This window comes from Cheilinus undulatus, linkage group 18 (genome assembly GCF_018320785.1).
Source record: "Cheilinus undulatus linkage group 18, ASM1832078v1, whole genome shotgun sequence".
NCBI classification, from domain to species: Eukaryota; Metazoa; Chordata; class Actinopteri; order Labriformes; family Labridae; genus Cheilinus; species Cheilinus undulatus.
The window spans coordinates 31,208,360-31,229,747 of record NC_054882.1 but is presented as its reverse complement, the minus strand read 5'-3'; the positions used below and the strand labels follow the sequence as shown (position 1 = coordinate 31,229,747).

General features: G+C 36.7%; 2 protein-coding genes across 2 annotated transcripts in view; both read right to left on the bottom strand.

Moving 5' to 3' along the window:
• Nucleotides 1-1,028: 1,028 nt before the first annotated feature.
• On the bottom strand, nt 1,029-11,455 carry LOC121526796 (S100P-binding protein-like). The gene is made up of 6 exons (XM_041813550.1): nt 11,268-11,455; nt 7,580-8,496; nt 7,378-7,484; nt 7,026-7,123; nt 4,015-4,114; nt 1,029-1,895 (listed from the first exon to the last, which is right to left on the bottom strand). The coding sequence occupies exons 2-6, from the start codon at nt 8,492-8,494 to the stop codon at nt 1,763-1,765; spliced, it is 1,353 nt and encodes a 450-aa protein (XP_041669484.1). The 5' UTR covers nt 8,495-8,496; nt 11,268-11,455; the 3' UTR covers nt 1,029-1,762.
• A 3,905-nt stretch (nt 11,456-15,360) lies between these two features.
• ldlrap1b (low density lipoprotein receptor adaptor protein 1b) overlaps nt 15,361-21,388 on the bottom strand; it is a 45,497-nt gene continuing 39,469 nt past the window's right edge. Inside the window, exons 7-9 of the mRNA XM_041812934.1 lie at nt 20,938-21,071; nt 20,560-20,594; nt 15,361-16,680 (exon numbers count right to left, since the gene is read on the bottom strand). Of these exons, the coding sequence (XP_041668868.1) occupies nt 16,536-16,680; nt 20,560-20,594; nt 20,938-21,071 (314 nt within the window). The 3' untranslated portion in view covers nt 15,361-16,535. The remainder of the gene's footprint in view (nt 16,681-20,559; nt 20,595-20,937; nt 21,072-21,388) is intronic.

Sequence of the window (21,388 nt, the reverse complement as noted above, 5' to 3'; positions counted from 1 at the left end):
TTCTCCTAATCAGAGATGATGATCTAGCAGACACGGCTTTTCTTAAAAGCGGATTTGAACCTGCAAAAGTACACAAAGGTGCCACCATCGAAATGAACAGGTGATCAAATCGGGGTATTCTATGTTGCACTTGTAAACCAAGGTGAAATATTCTCAACTGTAAACGGAACTAAATATTCCCAGTGCTCGGTCACTCCAAGGATATCCAACCTTTATTGGGGTTTCTGGTTCAGGATGTTAAAGAGAAACCTGTATAAGAAGACAAATGACACTAATTACATGCAACTTATGGTGATGACTGTATGAACTAAACATTCCACTTGAACCCTGCGAAGGCAAACCCCTCTTTCATAACCAATTTAAGATTTATTTCAGTGCAAGACAGATTTTTTTCTCACACTACTGTATGTGTAAACACAATGTCTAAAAAATACTGTACGTTTGCAGCAGCAATGGACCATATTGTAATGAGTAAACTGAGAAGTTAAGAGGAAAAAAACAGCACATTGTGTTGGCCCTACTCTGTATGAGAACGAATCAAATCAGTGGTATAATAAAGAAGATGGCCTTCATTGTGGGTTTTCTAAATACAGAATAGAAATGAGATAAACAAGCATGGTTTAGAAAATCAACTGCTTTATTAGTGCTCTCATGTTTATATTCCTTGTATGAAGTGTACTGCAGCCATTGCTTTATGAGGGCTAGCATGGTTTATCTATTATGCACAAGGTTACACAACTTCAATAATGAAGGATATGGTGTATGCTTACTTGTGTATGCGTAAATAAAATAACATATTTTCCACAAAACTGAGTGTTTTATTTTAACTGCAAGGAATAAAGTTTAAAAACATGAGATTTTTGAAACTTTTCTGGACAAAAACAACCAAAAGAATCCGGGCCAACTGGCTCTCTGTAAGTGAATAATGCATGCGCTTCTCAAACTAACAGGATTCAGCTGTCAGTTTGTGTCCATTTAACTATTGCAAGGGAAAAATGGAAAAAGAAAGATCCTTAAGAGTCTCAAGACGTGGTTCCAGGCAACAACATTTATTGCCAAGTCAACAATATATTTGCCTGAATCTGTAATGAATCTCCAAAATCAATGAGACTTGAGAAAAACTAAAATAGCTTTAAGTCCCATGCTGAACTTTGGTCAATACAAGAGTAATCACTGACCCAAGAAATGGAATTTAGTCTTTAGTTATTGATAGTGCATGCTGGATAACTAAAAGAACAGAAGCATCCCCTCTGCTGCCATCCTGGGCTCAACACTGGATGGGTAAAACACTTAAAATGTAAAATGAAGTGCTGTGGTTGCTCAGCTTCACACGTGCCTCACAGACTGCACAGCATGTGACATGAAGCCTCCCTGACACCCACACTACTACCCTCTGGATAGCTGGGCAGGCCTACCCACTATCTGTAATGACAGGATCACTTTAAGAGTGTGCATTATTCAATGGCTGAGATCCAAGCTGGTCATGTTTCATGTACTTTAGGCTCCATGGTCACTTCTGTGAGATTCTACTTGTGCATAGCTCTTAAAGGAAGCTTTGTAGAAGCTGGCAAAGATGCATCTTGTGCACGTCAGTGGAAAAACACAACACAATAAATTAAATTTACAATAAAAAACTTTCAAACACAGTAAAAAGGCAAGGTGCCTGAACACTTAAGTGCACCATTTACAAAACATCACACACTTAAAACATGAAATACTTTGAACATTTTAACATGCAATAAGATTGTCCAAAGCTCCTAGTTCAAGCTATAGCACTTCTCTCAAAGGTTTTGGGGACCTTGGCAAAGCGCTTGTGTGTTCTTCTGCTGTTCATTTCCATCCATTCTCTGAGGGAAACTTTTGGCATCGCATTTCCAAAACGTTTCTTGTAGTTTCTGAAAGTAAGCATAGGTTTGGATCCACATGTTAGGATCTTCAAAAACAGAAAGGTGTTACTATGACCTTTCTCTTTTTAATTACAGTTATTAGTCTGCCATTGTATAAATACCAGTTGCACACTACTTGGACTGTATACTTATGAAACAGACAAATGCATGCAGAAAATAAAACCTCCTGAATTTAATTTTCAAATTTGACCTTCAGATGTAACTAGTGATGCAAAATATCGGCTTGACAATAGCCTAAAATTCATTATTGGCATGGGTAGATATTAGGGGTGCGCCTCTCTTCTTCTCAAGATGATCCGATTTGAATCTCAATTCACAATCTACGATTCGATTTACTGATGGTTCATTCAAATACAGAATGATCTGGTCCGATCCGGTTTGATTCAATTGAATCCTGCACAAACTTATTATGGAGTCAAAGTAACTTTTTTTGCTCTAACAAAAATGAGAAAAAGGGGAACTAGATCATTTCCAAATAGTCTAAGTGTCTTTGAGCTTATTTAGAAAAGCAACTAAATGCCAGTGCAAACATTAGAACATTTTCATTACACTTATGCCAAGGTGTCTCACTTTGATAGTTGTTCAACGACCCCGGTGATCTTGGTCAGACAAAACTGTTTGGACCAAACAACCACAAAAAAAAAAAAATAATTCAAACACCTTGGTAAATGCAATGCAGATGCATGTGCATCTTGACTATTCTCCCAATTCAATTATGATTATCAGGCCATTAATCTGATTTAATAAAGAACTTAGAATCTGGTCTGAAAATGTAACAGCATTTTATGTTATTAAAATAATTTTCAGATCAACTCAAAACTAACAACTTTAGGGTGGAAATATTAGATTGTGTCAGGATTCTGGTAAATCAGTTACACTGGGCTCTTAGATGATTTATTTTCTGTCACTATACGGTACATTAATTTTACAGGTGTGTTTTGTCTCGTAATGTGTGACATTACTGGGCTTAACAATCGCAACAGTGCTGAAACATGCGAGACACGCTGGTTTTAAACTGTTGGTAGGGACAACCAACATAACACACATATCTGAGTCCATCCTTTCTAAATTAAAATGTCTGTTTTCACTTGTTTTCTAATTCACCCAGCCTTGCTCTGTAACTTATTGATTTTAGACTTAATTAATAGTAGTGTTGTACTTAAAACCACACTGTCCGAGATCAAGACTTGCCTGAGACCAGAGTGAACCAAGACCAAGACAAAACCAAGACGTTTTGGGGTTGAGACAGAGTCAAAACCGGGACAAGAGCAAGGCCATAAAAATCTATTTTAAAAAACATGGTGGGGTTGAACAGTCTCTCTTTAATTTTAGTTTTCTTTTTAATAAATTAAACAGAGAAAAACAAGGTGTCTGCAACTCTTTCAAAGCACAACACAAAAAAAATCTCAAATCTTAACAAATTTGTTCAACTAACTTATTGTAAAACACGGAGGAAATTATTTTCAACACACTATTAATTAACATGTGAACATGGGATATGATAATCTTAACAAATGTTCATCTCTGATATTTCCTCAATTATTCATGCATGAAACTATGGTTATGTATTGACAATTTGTGGATGCTCAACTAAAGTGTTACAATGACATCCATGCAATCATGACTGTCATACACAATCCTTTTGCATGTTGAACATGCTTTTTAAGACCCGTGCAGTACTCAGTTTTGGACAAATTCACTCACCAACACAATTAGATGATAGCCAGATATTGCGAGAGGTGTGTCCCCAACATCCCTTCACAAATGCTTTTGTCTGTTTAAAAATAAACTCAACTAAAAGTGACTTTCAGTTTTTTTCCTTATGGTCCTTTTCTGGCTGTTTTGGCTACATCTATTCTGTTGCACTGGAGCTGTTATGAATCAATGGTGCCTCCATACCAGCATGACACTGAAACTTCTGTTGGTAATAAACTCGCCAAATGCTGCCCTTAGAAAACAGTGTTCTTTGTGAATCAGACATTTGAGTCCAGGGATGGCTGCTTTGCAACTTTATGTGCAGAAAAACACTGAATAACAAATTTTTGGCTATTTCTAAGGCCCTTCTGGAAACTGGTAAAAGGAGAAGAAAAAGTATCAAATCCTTTACCTTCGTGTGAGATCAGAAGGGTGCTGCCACTGTCCTCCATAAGTGCTTGACCTCTGGTCAGCCACATGAGTCATCAAGTTCTGCAGCTCGTTCACTACGGCTTGAAATACAATTAGGAATATTTAAATCCAGATTTCAAAAAGGCTTTTGTTGTTTAGCTTATGGTCAAACATCTCCAATATTTCTTAAAGGGAAAAACATTAAGACTAAGAATTAAAGATAGATCATCTTAAGGGAATATGCACAAGACTATATAAAAACAGAAGTTACAAAACATTTGCACAGTTAAAAATGCAATTATTTGGACATCGGCAACATTTTTATCACTGTACTTCCACCACAATGGATTTGGAATAAATCAGTTGGGATCTGCCTGAAGTTTGAACTTTCAGATTTAATAGAAGGGGTTTCACAAACATATGGCTGTTCCCTCTTTACTTTTAGACAAATGAAGCAGAAGTCTGGAGATCATTACAAGAATACAGGAGAGGCATTTGGTAGCTGCTTGACTTGAGCTATCAATATGAAGTCCAAGTGTGTCAATGCTAGTGATGAAGGCCAAAATTGCTCTGAAAATAAAAGCTCTAACAAATAAATAAATCTATAAGATAGAGTCTAAATCAATAATTTGGTACATTCTTTGAAAGAAGGAACGCACAGGCAGACTCAGCATCATCAAAAGCCTTAATGACCAGGGAGGACAATTCAAGTGGAAGACTGCAGAATCCTTTCCTTATTGAAGAACCCCCCCTTAACAATGTCTAGACAAGTCAAGTACACTCTGGAGGTGGTTGGTGTTTCTAAAATCAAGAGACACCTTCATGAATGTAAATAGAGGCCTTACACCAAAGTGCAAACCACTGGTAAAATTCAAAAACAGGAAGACCACAACAGACTTTACTAGAAAATGTATTTTTAAAAATCCTCCACCGTTATGTAATCTGGTTCTTAACAGACAATACTTGTGTCGGAATGATGGGAATCGAAAAGTATAGAGACATCCCTGAGACATGGTGGAGACAATGTTATGGCATGGGCACTGGTGTTCACTGCTGAAAGAAGTAGCAAGATGAATTTTGAAGAGTAAAGACCTACTCTCTGCTCACAGTCAGCTGCTAAACTGTAAGAACATCACTTTAAAGTGCAAATAGATGACGAAAACTCACTGTGAAAGCAACCCAAGAGTTTGTGAAGGCACAGAAGTTTATAATGGCCAGTTCAGTCAACTTATTTCAACCCAATAAAACACTTTTAAGTTACTGAAGACAAAACATAAGCCAGAAAAAACCACAAACAAGCAACTGAAGGCAGCTGTAGTAAATGCCTTGCAAAGCATCTACTTGGAAGAAACTCTGAATGTGGTGATGCCCATTGGCTCCAGACATCAGAGTCACTTGCCTGCAAAGGATTTTCATCCAGGTATTAAAAACTGCCCTGATATTTATAATTATGTTAGTCTGTCCAAATGACTAATGGGCTTCTGATAATGGAGGTCAAATGAGTCAAATAACTGTAAATCCTGAATAGGTAACGCCACATTTCTGTGAGACCCATTGAATTAAAGCTCAGAGTCCAACCTTTAGTCACACATTGATTGTTCTAATTCAAATCCATTACAGTCCTACATGGAAACAATAATAAAAAAAAGGCGCCGCTGTCCAAATACTTACAATCCTGTAAGTATTCTTTATAAAGAGACACTGCAGTATAAAATGAGAACCACATTATGAGAAAAATTATGGCACTCCCAATGGACATCATGTAGTCCTATACTGACTGTGATGCATTTGAGCATTAACCCATCAGGACCCAGCGTAACATGGGTGTCACATGACCTTTAAATGTTAATTCATGAAGTTCCTGAGTGAAACACAAAACATTCTGATGTGACTGGCCCATAAGGGGGGATATAGGGAAGAACTGTCTTGGGCCTAGCCAAACTGGGGGCAATTTAGCTCAGCAAAATCATGATTCATTCTAAAGTTAAGCTGTAAAAATAATATTTTATAAATTCAAATATATATATACAGTTCATATATAGTCAAGTATATAAATGGGCTAAATATGGCAAAAAGCAAAAAGCAAAAATGACCAGATATTGGAAACAGGGCAACACATTGCCAAAATTGAGTTAAAAGTGGAAAAAAAATTGATTGGATGTGGGAAAAAAGTGGCGTGATGAATGGAAACAGCAGTGAAAAGGGTTCAAAAGAGACAAAAATGGGATTAAAGTGGCAAAATTTTGCTATGGAATTGCTGTGAAATGGGTGAAAAATGTTGAAGAGGGGTTACAGTTGCAAAAATGGGTAAAAATTGACCAAAAAAGGTTGAAGAGGCAAAAATGGGTAACAAAATGGCAAGAATGGGTTAAAATAGCCAGATAAATTGATAAAAACAGGTTAAAAAGTGACAAAAATGATTTAAAAGTGGGAAAATTTAGCTAAAATTAGCATACAGTCACAGAACTTCTATTTCAGATAAGCAAAAAATGGGTTACAGAATTATAGAAAGGGTTTAAAATGGGTGGAAGATGTTGAAAAGCGGTTAAAAAGTGGCAAAAATGGGTATCAAGTGGGAAGAAGTTGCAAAAATGGCTAGATGAAGTATGAAAATTGGGTTGAAAGTGGCAAAAATTAGTTAAAGAAGAAAATATGGTCTAAACATGGAAAAAGTGGCATAAATGAGCAGTAACAGTGCTAAGAAGGGGTCAAAAAGCCAGAATTCTTTGAATCTGGCACACATCATAAATAAACTGTGAAACGGGAGGGCCCATTCACTTAGTTTTTGTGTTGGAAAAAACTGAAAAGGAATTTTGTAGTTAAAACTAATTGATTTTGACCTATGCTGTATAAATACAAATGAAAACATACAGTTAGTGTTATGCCCCCCATCCTTTTTTTTCTATTAGGACAACTGGGTGCGTGTCCTTATGGGTTAAGTTAAAATAAAAATGTCATGTAGGGCTTTTCTCACAGTCCTTTGTTGTGTTTACTTTAAACTCAACGTCATACCTGGCCTGTCATGCGGCTTCTCATTCATGTGTCTGGTGACAGCATGGACATATAGACGTTTCTCATGTTCTATGTCCTCCCTTTTGCCCATCACCGGCCTGAAAAGCACAATATGCTTAATACTATTCAAGACATGTCATCTTCAGTAATTTATGAGTAAAGAAAAAAACGTGCAAAGTAAACACAGGCTGGGAGATACTGAAAACAGACAAAAAAAACCCCAAAAAACAACAAAAAAAAGAGTATTAGCTGTCTTTATAAACAGTGAGTCATGGCTAAAACTCCCACCTTGTGTTTCCACTGGCCATACTACTCCCCCTTGAGGTGGCGGAGGCTAATACAGTAACTATACCTGTAGTGACTGTCCCTTTGGCTTTGCTTTTCAAAGTCGTGCTCAGGCCAGGGTGCTGCTTTGCTCCAGCAGGTGAACTGACCTGCAGCAACCACAGCGGATTTTATCTTGAAAAAAGCACAGAGGTCAGAGGGTGAAATGCAAATTGCCTGCTATATATTGTATGACCATGTTGAATGTAACACGAGGCAAATCTGTTTACCTTCACAGGAGGTAGGATAGTTTCCTCAAAGCTGCTCAGTGTGGGGTCCTCTACACCGAGTGCAGCATGACACTGAGGGGTTGGCTCAGCATCTCCCTGCAACTTCTCTGACACCTGCTCAACATTATCATCCAAATTCTCCGAGACTTGCTGGCAAAGAGATGACTCAAATCTGGGGGGACCTATATTCCATACTTCAACATCACCTTCCAAAGCCTCTCCAGGAGAGCTCAAAGGCTCCAACTGTGGCCCAGTAACAATGGGACACAAATCACTGCCTATGAAGGAAATGCCCTGTCCAGATAGTGTGAATTCTTTGTGACAACTTTGCTGCTCTGGGGAACTTCGAGGCTGGCTGTCATCCTCTAGTTTCTGCCTCAATTTAGGACTAAAGGTTTCTGAGGGCAGCTGCGCATATGCTGACTGAGAGAGGTTCTTCCCCAATTCAAGGTCCTTAATGTAGGACACAGAGGAATAACCCTTGTCCTTCTCCACATCTTTAACATTCAGAATCTTGTTTTTATTCTCATCTCCCTTCACTTGCCAATCTACGATTTCAGTGTTTTTCTCATGTGTCACATGGGAATTTACAACTGGCTCTTTTTCAAATGAGTTTCCACTTTGTATTAGATCGCTCTCAACATTGTCAGAAAATGCTTTAGCACTAGAAGAACCACAGGGATTAAGGCACAAGATATCATCGACATCATAGTCGAAGTCAGCTGCAGGATTTAAGAGCACTTCCTCATACTTTTCTGTTGAGCAAAATACTTTTTTGTTTGGAGTCTCATATCCAGAGTCAGAGCCAGAATCATATTTCCTTTTTTTGTGACAATTATTCTCTACTTTAATTTTGAAATTAATGAATGGACTGTGCCAACTAAATGCGGAGCTTGTTTGGTTGTCCTTGTCCATGTCTGCACAAAAACAGAAAAGGAAAACAGTTAGGGGACTGATGGCGAACAATATATTTTTCAAAAGTAACCACTGATTATGGCTTTCACAAGCAACTGCTTTTTCAGACCAACACAAAAGCACAGAGCCTAATTAATAAACAAGATGAAGGGAAACAAGTCAAGTTTAACCGACCTCATCTAAATGCAAAATATTGCCAAATTTTATTTTTATGTCCTTTTCAATTATAACTGATTTTTATAGTGAAGAATAAAGTACATATCAATCCTGTTAGTTTCTGGCTTGTTCTTGTTCATGTGCACCTGCGCCACACATTCTAAACAATATTTAAATAATGAATCACAGCAATGTTTTTTACGAAGCTGATTTTACCACAATGCTCCTTTTGAAGAAACTCAGGGTATGGTATCTTCACTTCATGAAGGTATAAAGTGCTATTGGACCTGGCTGAAATATTGTGTTAATAAAGATTTATAAGTTTGCAGTATATGTCCCACATGATAAACCCAGCAAAAATATTTTTTTACCTAGTTAATTTAAAACATCCTGTGGAACAATATTCATGGTTATTTTGCGAGAGGAAATGGCTAGCTTGTTAGCTATCACATCTTCAAATAAGGCTTCTGATGCTAGTAAAGTTAATCATAATGCACACCATGACAGCTGTGCAACACAATGATCTTGTTGATCAGCACTATGAATCTCGGTTTTCTTTATGCATTTTTTATTTAAATGCAATGCATTTAGGGTATTATGCATCTTAATTAAATTGATTTATTAAAATCATTACTTCATCAAATATCAATAAACCCTTAAAACAGTTTCTGCCATCTAACAACTATAGTACCATGTAATGAGATTATTTTACTCTTATTCACCTCAGTTTGACATAGGTCTTGGTCATACCATTCCCATAAAATTATAATATTTTGATGAATTCTCCAGTGTTATATTAAGTTCTTTCATTTAAATCTTTGCTTTTACTGCGACAAACTAACTCCTGTTAGTCACTGTGCTGCTCCAGAGCAGTGCGTGTTCTTGCACAGAAACTAACCACTCTTGACATTGAGAACCTACGTAGAGCCGCATATGTGCATGTGCAGATGTACAGGAGTGAGACCAATGTAAAAATGCCATGGGAATAAAAGCATAGACATAATATACGTACACACCGCATTGGCCAGTGGGCTGTACGTCAACGCCACTACCATTTTGCCATAGGCATTCCTGGGCAAGATGCCTCACTCCTGTGCTGCGTGGGGCTGCACTCATGCACAGAAGAGACAAGATTGCGTGGAATAACATTTTATGGGTAAGTTAAACAGTTTTTTCTCATATTTGGCTAGAATAACAGACATTCAGAGCCAATTTCCCTAACGTTTTTGTTAAGTGGATTAATACCCGTGGTTAAGCTAGCTTTTTAACAACATTTTGCCAGTTATTTTGCTTCCAGAAGAGAAGGATGACTCGATCACTGTCAGTAAAATAAAATTTGATGTAAAATGTATCATAGATAGGAAGAAAGTATCCAAATAAACAATGTAACTGTACAGATACAAATTATAATTATAATTTTATATACACTGTATAATAACTTAACCATGGCATGTTAATGTGAATATAATAATTTACTAGAAATTTCTATGAGCATGTATGAGTCATTTAAGCTCTAAAAAATAAGAAACACAGACCTACCTCCCGTTGCAATATATTAATACTTGAATTATCTACATTTTTTGGCTCTCTGCTAGTCATTTTGAATCATTTAAATAAGAAAATAATATTTCTAATATTTTAATAATATTTTTTAATCAGAAAATCCTTCATCCCTCATATACTTGCATTTGTTTATGGAACGGCCTTGCCCCTGGCAATATGGCGGACAAGGTGACGTATCACGGCAGCGGGCAAACAGTCAATGAGGCGTCTACGTTTATTATGTCTATGAATAAAAGGATATGTCCTTTGCCTAACCGTACAACTAAAACATGAGAAACTGTATTAATCACATTTCATTTCCTTTCACAATAATATGGTTAGTATAGTATAACATGGTTTCTATTTAGGTAAACCTGCTGAATTTTCAGTAAAGAGAGCACAAATGTGTTTTTAATCACAGCTTTAAAATGTATCATAATGACAATTGGAAATCTAAACTTCAAAATAAAAAATACTCATCTCTACTTAGCATAAAGTTTCTTCAAAGGTAAGTTTAATGCAGAAAATAATGCCAAAATGACCAAACACGGTCATGAGAGCAAAAGTTAAACTAACTTTAACATTAGCTTTCTAACAAATTTTGTATTTTTACCATAAAATTGAAGAAAACCGTCGTCTCACATTGTGGCCGACCAATACGGTTGTAAAAACTAACCCAACATGACTGATCTGTTAGCTCATGTAGCTAACGCCAGAATTTTTATTACTGCTCAGCGGTGGAAAACCCGCCGTTTTACTCTTTTTTGAGTTGGCACTTTGCAAATGTTTTGGTGTTATCTGGACAATGTCAACAGTTTCCAACGTTCAGCCAGGAAATTTAGTCCACTTCCATGGCAGTTCTGGACAGCAGAGACTCGGCGGGCACTTTCGCTAGCAGGCCGCAAGGCGTTGTCCTGAGTTTAGCTTAAGCGACTTCACATAGACCATTCCTGGGCTTAATATAAATAAATAATTAAGTATAAACCCTCCACGGTGTATTGTGATGCGATTAAGCCTGCCAACTTCATTCTGTATCCATGCGCGTTTAAAATGTGACAGAATTAAAACTCCTTACCTCCAGCAGCCACACAACTGGCACCAACGGTTGATGAACAAACCCGCACACGGAAGTTAAACGTGGTGAGGTCACTGCCACGCGGTACTGCAAACCTTTATCACCTCATCTTACATTTTCATAAAATAAATAGAAATAAAAAACACTGTTTGGGAAATTGAAAAATATTTCTTATCCAATATTAACGAAATTTAACAAGGTGAGGAAAACACCAAATTGTTTTTTTTTTTTTTTTTTAATTGGACCTTTATTAAAACTCCTTGGGCTCAAAAATATCTTTTTAGAGCGCATCTGGGCCTAAACAAGCGGGATCACAAAGTTATTAAAATGCCCAGTGTTAAAAATGCTTCATTAATCTTCAAATGAAAAGCAACATCCAAAAAAAAAAAATAATAATAATTATCAAAATATTCATGATGGCAAAAAAAAAAAAAAAAACTAAATTATTTCTATTTTGTTTCCTGATTTTTTTGTTGGCTTTTTACCCTAATTTGACCGATAAATATAAATCAGGGTTGAAGCCTGCCTATATCTACATGTTTACTCAAAGTGAGACAAAACCAAGGAACATGTTTAAACTCTAAAATTAAACTCAATAAGAAATTGTAGCTAAGTAATGCAAGATCTGTTATGATCTAAATGTCTGTACCTGCAAGATGTGGAAGGTCTAATTGTGATTTCAATTCTGTTCAATCACCAGTTGAATTGAATTTCATTCTCAAAAAATGTCCATTTGGGGTGCCGGTTTTGCTCAGTTGTAGGGAAATTAATATTTTTGCAAACTTAGAATATATCAACATGGTTTTACACATTTGCCTTGCACTGACAAAGATCAGTTAACATTAAGAATTAACAACAAAAAAGTAGCAGAAAAGCATCCATTCCTCCCAATAAGTGCACACCTCTGAGGTCACACTAGCACTGGCTGCCTCCTCTTTCCTGTAGTTCATACTCAGGCCTTGATTGGTGGAAAAAAAAAAAGCCACCTTGACCACCAGCACCAAAGGCAAGAGTAGAACATGGCTGCTTCATCAGTGGCGTGTGAATGTGTATGAATGGGATTATAATACTGATGGCCATTTTTTTCATCAGTGTGTAAACGTGGAGTTAATCGGTGTGAACAGGTAAATGGGACCTGATGTGAAAAAAATTGCTTTGAGTAGTCAGACGACTAAAAAATACATTGCAGTATGTAAGCTCAGGTTCATTTTCTATTTGAAATTTTTTCAATAATATTTGAGTTATATGATACATGCTGTTTTTAATTTACTGGATAAAAACATAGCTTGAAACAATAAAGAAACTGCATGACATCAATATTTATGCCCAAGGAGGTTTCTTAGGTGTTGGAGAGATTAGATTAAGAAACATTCTAGTCAATCAAAAGCAAGTTATCCCAAAAAACTTTCTATCTAAAAATGTTCCCAGAATATTTTAAGATAGAAAGCATGAGATCCAAATTTACCTCAGCTATATTTTCTTTATGAATATTTGTTTCCTTCATAACACTAATATGCGTGTAGTGTGACGCAGGTTCTGTACATCAGACAAGTATATGGCAAAACGTTGAAATATAAGTTAAATCTTCTGGATGTTATTTTTTAACCATTGGTCCTAGTTCTTAAAATATTAACACATAATAAAGTATTGATACTGTAAAAGGATTCCATTAATTTTTTTTTTTTTTTTTTACTGTAATTGATCTCAAGTTGCCCAGTAGGGGGCCTCGGCCCATACTTTGGGAAGCACTAATGTGGGTTTTATAGGTAGTGTAAATAGTGTAAAGAGCGCTGATAGATTTATAAATATATTACCTTATGGAGTTATCTTAAAAAGAATACATATTTAATCGCAAATTTACCATGAAGCCAGTTAAGAGATACTAGAGCGGTATATGTTTAATTAGTATTCATTTGAAGTGTTGTGAAAACTTTAGCAGCTTTCATTTCCATGCTATTGACCGATAAATCCTGCTTTGGAGTGCCATTAGAGGTCTGTCTGGGAATATCTGCTGTCCTCTAGTGGACAATCTATGAACTCCATGTAATTGGTTGTATTGATTGGGTCATCAGGAATATAAAATCTCACTGTAAAGTAAAAATCTTAAAAAAAAAAAAAAAAAGGATCAAAATAGGAATCATGTGATTGCAAAGTCTTTCTTAGGTGTTAGAACTCATCTCCCCACTGCTTTTAGAAACATATTGTAACTTTAAAATCAGAATTAACCAGAGTGCAGATGATTAAAAAACTGAAAACAATGTTTAAACTTGCTGTATACATGTATACTTTGGGTGATGGCTTGATTTTTTCCCCCAATCTTTCTGGATGTTAAATTACCAGTCATTGACAGGGGTTTGTGCTCCAAGAACCCAATCCTCCTTAACGTTGGATCCATCGTTCAGGTCCACAGGAAACACATGGAGTGCAGAGAGGGTTGGCTAAACATCGAATGGATAGAAGCCCAATAACCTCGATTGCCTTTATTAGACACCTCTAATGTGCACAACCGGGTCTGCTGGGATTTAGTAGCCTGAGGTTATTTATCTGATGACTTTGGCTTGAAGAAAGGGTAAGAAGGAGTGCCAGCTTAGGAGTCAGTAGAGCAGCAAACCCATGTGCAGAAACAGTCCCAGCCCTGATGCTTATATCCCCTACTCTCTCCTCATATTTCCTGTCTACCTCAAGTTTTCCTGTCTCATAAAGGTTAAAACTCATAATATTTTAAAAAAGAAAGAAGGAAGATTTAGTAGCAGTCTGTAAGGTGTAACAAATATCTTTAATCATGTTTTGTATGTGATGGAGAAAACAAAAGTAGAAGAAAACTCAGATCTACACAGAAAAATCTGGAAGAACTTAAATCTGACAAAAGGATGTGTGGAGTGGACCGCCAGTAGAGCTGATAAAAGGGTTATTAAGGAGAGGATTGCTGCTAGGCCTAACTGGCAAGTAGAAATTAAAAATAAACTAATAGAAACAAAACAAAGACGGAGAGCTTTGAGGAATATTGAGCATCCTATCAAACAGCAGGCAAGATGATACCTCTTCCTAAAATACACCTGCAAAAGAGATTTTTGACAAAGTTTCCAATCATGCAAATTTAAAAGTGTTAGCCCCTCGTCATATTATTCCACCTTTTAGAATATAGTGTTTTCTGATGTACAATATTTTCACAGTTTTGATGGATTGAACGCTCTAAACTATGAGCAATTCTTGTCGAGACAAAATGATAAATTGAGTCCACATCCACACACTGACAGCAGAGGGAGCCATTGAGAGAGACTGATAACAGCTGATCCCATTCATATGCATCCACAGACATTTACACGCCTCTGACAGCAGGAGAAAACTGGGGTTAAGTGTCTTGCCAGTGCACACATGGACATGTGACTGTAGCAGCCTTCCTCCGGTTATGAGACAACAGACTCTACTATGCAGCAGGGTCAGTGTATTTTATTGTAGTTGACCTTCCTGTTTGAAAACAGCTTGAAAAATTGGGACAAACTTTTATTTCATTTTTTTGTATGTTTGACAAAAAATAAAAAAACAAACAAAACAAAAAAACAGTGCAGTTTCCCCTTTTTATATTTCAGTCACAAAAATTTAAAAATGGGAAAACACATTTCAATAATTTATATTATTTTGTACACACAATAACAAATAAACTTTCCCACCAAACAATACAATCATGAATAGAAAACTTGACTCCTACATGAATAAATACGTCAAGCACTCCAGGCTTATTTTTTCATATTAATTTATTTTTCTCCATTATTAATGTAGTTGAATAAAACATTAATTCTTTTACCACTGTAGAGCAAATAGGCCTAGTATTATACAAAACACAATACATGGCTATGTAGGCCTAAATTTTGATATGAGGGCTTTTATTTTGAAATATTCACCTTTCTTATTGGGTCACATGATTTCCTTTTTCTCAGGTATTTCCTTGAAACAAGAAAACAAAATATCAGAACAGAAAAAAAACAATAGGACCCATTTTTTAAAATTTGTTTTCCCATTTTCTATTTTTGTGACTGAAACAAGAAAACAGGAAATGGCTTTTAATCTGTTTTTCCAAAGATTTTCAGAGACGAAAAAATAAGAAAACTGCTAATTTTTTCCATTTTCTTAAAAAAAAAAAAAAAAAAAGAATAACAAGAGTATCCATGGATTTTTGAGGCTGGTTTCAACCAGAACAGGGAACTGCCAGAAAATACACCAACTGCCCAGCTGCCGTAAATGTGGAGCAGTTCTTTAACAAATGACACAAACACATTTTGGCTTTAACTGCAATTTATGTAAATTAATGAATTAAATTAAATTCATATATGAACAGATGCCAAAAATAACACTGGGAACCATCCACGGAAAACCTAGTTAACTAAAAGTTAATGTTACAATATTAACAAACTCACAATTGTAAAGTGCCCTAAACATACTCATCCCCTTGGACTTCAAGAGCACTGTATAGTAGCCTGAATAATTTGTCTGATGCTTACTGAAATTAAGTTCCCTTACATGAAATATGTGCTTTTTAAAGGATGAATGCTGGGTGCAAAAATAGATTTTGTGTCGTAAAAAAACAAGATTGTCATTATATTATTATCCATTTTCTCACACAAACACTCTGACTTACAAACAAATTATTTATAAAGCTTTTGTAGCCAACAAAAGGCTAAGTTCTTGACAGATATTAACTTGATTTTTTTGCCAAATGCTTGAACTGGTTTCTTGGAAGCCGTTCACTGTGTTACAGTAATCCATCTCCATCTCTTTAATTCAAATATCTGCATATAAGCATCATTGTAGACCTTAACCTTAAAGACTCATATGCGCCAAAAATCCACTCAACCCACACTCCTCAGTTTGTACATTTATACCATACACTCACTGACTCACACACCATGCCATTCCCACAGACAAATTATAAACGGGTACAAATTACAAATAGGTAAACTGAAAAAACAAAGGAAGTAATACGCTGACTGTAACAAACATTAAATGACTGCATTTTCAGGGATACGTTGGTTTGTATTGCTTTGGCTTGTTCTGTGAGCACCCTGCTCGTATTGTCCTTCTCTGGTCGTGTCGATGCAGAAGCATCAAAAACTTACTTGTCTGCCTCACTGAGAGGACTTGGCAGCACTTGGAGAGGGATGGAGACACACTGATGTCACAATTTCGGTTTTGTCACTTCAGTTTCCACCAATGTTTTACCACTATTTCTCCTCAGTTTCCCTGGTTTTCCTTCATAGCAGAGGCTTCACATCAGAACCCCAAAGAGTCTTTTTGTGCAGCGAAGTCTGCTTCGTCTTGGTCCCATTTGCCTGGGGACAGGCACTCTTCAGTGTTGAAATCCTGAGGGTTTACCCCAATGTCCAGGACCTGGGGGTTAGTGCGAGACTCAGCGAGTCTGTGGGATCAGAAGAACAGAGATTTTAATAGCAAATGTTTCTCTGAAACCTGGATGGACATCTACTTTTTCAGAACTCATTACTTTTAAAACACTTCAGCAATGGCAGATAGAGTGATCACACAATGTTTGGACGAAGATATGAGTAACACACTTGGTGGCAGGGCTGGGCGATATGGATCAAATATGAAATCGATATTTTTTCAACTTATTGGCAATATGTGATATATATTTTGATATATCTATTCTGTAAGAAAATAATTAAAACAGTTAGCTTTTAGTTGAATCCATATAAACCAGGTGCTGGTACATAGGCTGATACATATGACAATATAGGAATGGGAAGGGAGAAAGTTTCTCTTGGACTTACTGTCCAAGAGAAAAAAAAAAAAAAAAAGAAATGCCTGACTGCAGTGACACATCACAGCCTGTCTGTGTCTCTTTCTCTCCATTATGAGCTATTAAGTCTCGTTCCTTCGGTTGTGTTTACACATGCTGTTTGGCAAAGCATGACATGATGACAGAACAGCCTGCCACTGGTTGTCATGGCCTGTCACAAAGCATTGTGGGAAAATGATATGGTGGCTAAAGCTAGCAGCAGAACAATTAAAAAAGGGACTATACAACCGAAAAATAGATATTCAATGTCAGAGTTACTGGTGTGGATTTAATCTTTAAAGACCCTGGAAAGTCACCTTTTTTACAGGCTTGCAAGAAAAGCTTCTGTAAGAGCTACTAAGGTGTGGATTGTGTCAAACGAAGGGCTTCCAGAGGTTAAGTAAGTGGCTATGATTTATGGTTCAAAAGTTACTTAACTTTAAATAACTTGTGCCTTGTCTCCTGCTTGTCTCCCATCTGTCTCTGCATCCATGGTGTTGTGCTTGCTTCATGCAGTTATTATTGTTGTAAATTAGCAGGGGGAGTGGTTCAGTTTGCATGTAAGAAAGTGTTATTTTACCTATATCCATAATGTCTTAAAATATATGTAGTTTCAAAATATATCGATATATTTGAAAACTGGATATATCGCCCAGCCCTACGTGGTAGCATTCATATTTGTTATGTAAAAGGAAAACAGAGCTACACGTAGCTGGAGAAAATCATTCCCTTCCTGGCCTAGCCTCAACAACCTGAATGAGGCAATAATAAAAGACACACTAGATGCCACTCAAACTCACACAATACTGAGTTACATGTGTAAAACACGCTTCTCAGTCACCTGTGACATCTCTCAACCAGTGTGGTTATGAGTCTATGACACACAACATTTGTGATGAAGACATTAAAACAATGGCAGACAACACTGGACATTCACTGTGGCAGTGAACCTCGTCTTATGATGCTCTGGGATGGATCAAGCTGTGGAATGATAGGAAGGAGTTTTCCCGCTTGTTGTAACTGCAAGTAAGTGATTATGGTCTATGAGCTAAAAGGAAATGTGAGACTACATGAGCTTTATGAGTCTGGCTGAACACTGATACTATGTTGACAGATTTGAATAGTTTGTTTACTAAAGACAATGAAGTGGAAGTCACTAGATCGATTGATGACATCGTTACCTGAGTAAGATTCAAAGCTATCCAGACTGCGGCTGGGGGTGCAAAGGAAACATCACAAGTCAAGCAACAATTTCACTGGAAAATATTTTTAACAGCCTGATGACAACAAGAAAATTTATAAATGTGGCCATTGATTTACTTTATGTACACACTTTTGCGCTCAAGTTGACCAATGTTCCTGTAAAAACATCAGGGTTCACCACACTGTGATAGAGAAACCCATTCTTCATTCATATGAACATTTTACACTGGCCTCTAACTTCAATCAGCAAGCACTGTTCAGGCCAGGGGTGTTAAACTCAAGGCCCCGGGGTCAAATCTGGCCCGTAGTACAGCTACACCCGGCCTGCAAGATCATACCATATTCTAATTAAACTGGCCCACCAATATGAGGTCTGCAGATTTCCTTCAAAATAAAAATGTAAACTTAACCTTGGTGATTTAAAATATTTTTGTATGTCATAGAAATCTGAAAAAGAGTAGAAATGATTACATAAAAAGTCAGGAATGTGGGAAAATAAATTAATTTGTGTTTTTATTTCGTATTCTCAATTAAATGTATGATTTTGACTTTTAATGTCATATTTTGACATTTTAAACTCAGATTTTGACCGTTCAGAACCCCAATTTTAATTGTATCTCATATTTTGACCTTTTCATCTCCTGCCTTTGACTAATAATCCTGTAAACTAACACTAAAACTCATGATATTGAATTTCATTGCATATTTTGACCTTTAAAACTCATTATTATAACCTTCTTTCACATGTATTTGCCTTTTTAAAAATCTCAAATGCCTTTAAACTTATAATTTTGACATTTTTTTTAAATTTTAAAGTCATTTATCATCAGTGCTAAGTTTTCTTCCCCCATAATTCATTACTAGTGAATATGAGGTTGAAAGTTTATGGTTAAATGTTGACCCTGTCAGTATCTCAGATTAGACCAGACCCTGGACCCTGCTGTGATTGAGTTTGACACCTTCGGCTTTTACATCTACAGTTTAAGTGATGAAGACACCTTCACCAGCAGATGGCAGCACAGTCTCTCAAATGGCAATACAAATGGCCTACACATAGATTTATCTATAGTAAATAACAGAAAGCAGGTAAAAGGAAAATTTCTCAGCTTAAAATTTTAGAATAGAATTGCTTTAAGAGACGTTTATTCTTATTTCTTATGTGCACAGCCTGCTGCCTGATGAAGGATTTCTATTGGGGGGGGGGCTGTGGTGCCTGTGATACGGACTCACGGGTCATTTTGATCAAATGTCTGCATCTACTGTACTTTTAAAAAAATAGGATAGGCTAAACAGCATCTTTAATTTCCTCATGTACAGAACTGCAAATTGTCTTAAAGTGTCTCTTTGTCTGTAGTTTGCCAGTGTAACAGTGCCCCAGAAGATAAATAAATAAATAAAACATTTCTCTAAGGCCCCTGATTTTTTCTTAAATTAGAAATTCACATGTATATGTACTTCTGCCAACACTGGGAGCAACCTAATTAATGATGTTGGGGGACTTTATCAGCATAAGAATGTAATTATAGAGAGCACAGACTAATAATCAACCAATAACCATGCTAAAAATGCTCCTGTGACTCATGATTACAGGGACAATGCAGCCCTTTCTCCCTACCCATAATTGACAGCGAGAGAAGAACAAATCCTAATTAGAAAAATAAATGAAAAGTCAAAGGAAATAACTGCATTAAAAATGCTGACTGTGTCTTTAGCATGGTCAAAAAACAAACAGCTGTATAGAGGCACACTATGCAACCTAACAGCAGACCACCACGACTAACTGGCTGCTGATGCTCGCTAAATTCAAAAATTTATCACAAGGGACCCTATCTTTATTCTGATTAGTATGAGCTAAAGCTTTTCAGTCCCATCAGCCTGCACCCTGGATATAATGAGTTTTTCATTTTTCCACCCTGAGCTTTCTTGACTATTTTAGCATTATAACACTGATAATTAGTTACAAAAAGATTGTTGTGTAACTAGAAGACGTGTTACTCTCCACAGGACCACACTGGTAATCACATGCTGTTTGAACTCACAAACAGTGTGTGGTCCTGAAAGGGTTTTACACAGAGCCTATAAAAACACAGCACGATTCAGGATGGGTGTTGGCCGAGTTGGCCTGTAAACTGAAGCGGTCTCCTGCTGTGGGGAGCACACCAGGGCAAGTAAAGCAAGAGAAAAAAACAGAGCATGTAAAGATAGCAGCGCAGACCACAGGTGGTTATTTCCGGAACAGAGGGTTAAGGCGCTTTGCAGAAAGTTTAAAGAAAAACCCAAATCTACCCCAGTTCTCACCTTGAGAAAGCTTCGTCCAGACCATCCTCCAACTCCTGCAGCACAAAACATAAAAATGTAGGTCAAAGGTTTAAAACGGTACTTAATCATGAGGATCATGCATACCGTCTAGCCTTGCTTCTTTTGTAATGCTACCAGCAGTCTTGCGCTTGTGGTCCCACCGTTCCACAACATCTTGTTTGAATAACCAGTTCTATTAAATGGACTATTGTCTACCTTTGTGTTACAACTGTGAAACTGCAGAATTCACTGTTGTTGATAATGTACACTACATGACTAGGCACTTTGAAAGCAAAATGTCATACAGAAAACACTGATTTAAAAGAAATCTTATCAGGCTTTTAAAGCTGAAACTTACTGGCCAGCCTTTTGTCTTACCCATACAATATTGTTGTTCTCTGTTGAGTGATTATGCACCAAAAAGGGATCAGATTCAGTCTGTTTTGTTCCTGAGTTGGACAGTACCGCATTTGCTCCCTCTGCCAAATCCAGAAGTTCTCCTGTTGCTACCTCTGTAACACAACACAAACATATGTTTTACAAAACTATATGTAATATGTGAAATTGCATAAAACCTTACAAACACATCCCCCGGATTTGATTCCTACGCTTGAGTCGACAGTGAAGAAAAAAAAATACATTTGCTGATCACTTTAACCTCAATAAGTCTCAAATGTATCTTACAATTTCCCCCCATCTTTGGACACTATATTAAAGATTATTGTGGATACTATTTAACCTTGACTCACAAACTTGACCACAGTAGCACAACTGATCTGAAAGAAATTGGCTTTTAAAGCCTTTTGTGCCAACAATGTGAGTCAAAACT

Coding starts and splice junctions, on each gene's coding strand:
- LOC121526796 (XM_041813550.1), bottom strand. CDS start 8,494: ATGGACAAGGACAACCAAACAAGCTCCGCATTTAGTTGGCACAGTCCA. Junction 4,115..7,025: donor GAAGCCGCATGACAGGCCAG/GTATGACGTTGA, acceptor TTGTATTTCAAG/CCGTAGTGAACGAGCTGCAG. Junction 1,896..4,014: donor CCTTCTGATCTCACACGAAG/GTAAAGGATTTG, acceptor GCTTACTTTCAG/AAACTACAAGAAACGTTTTG.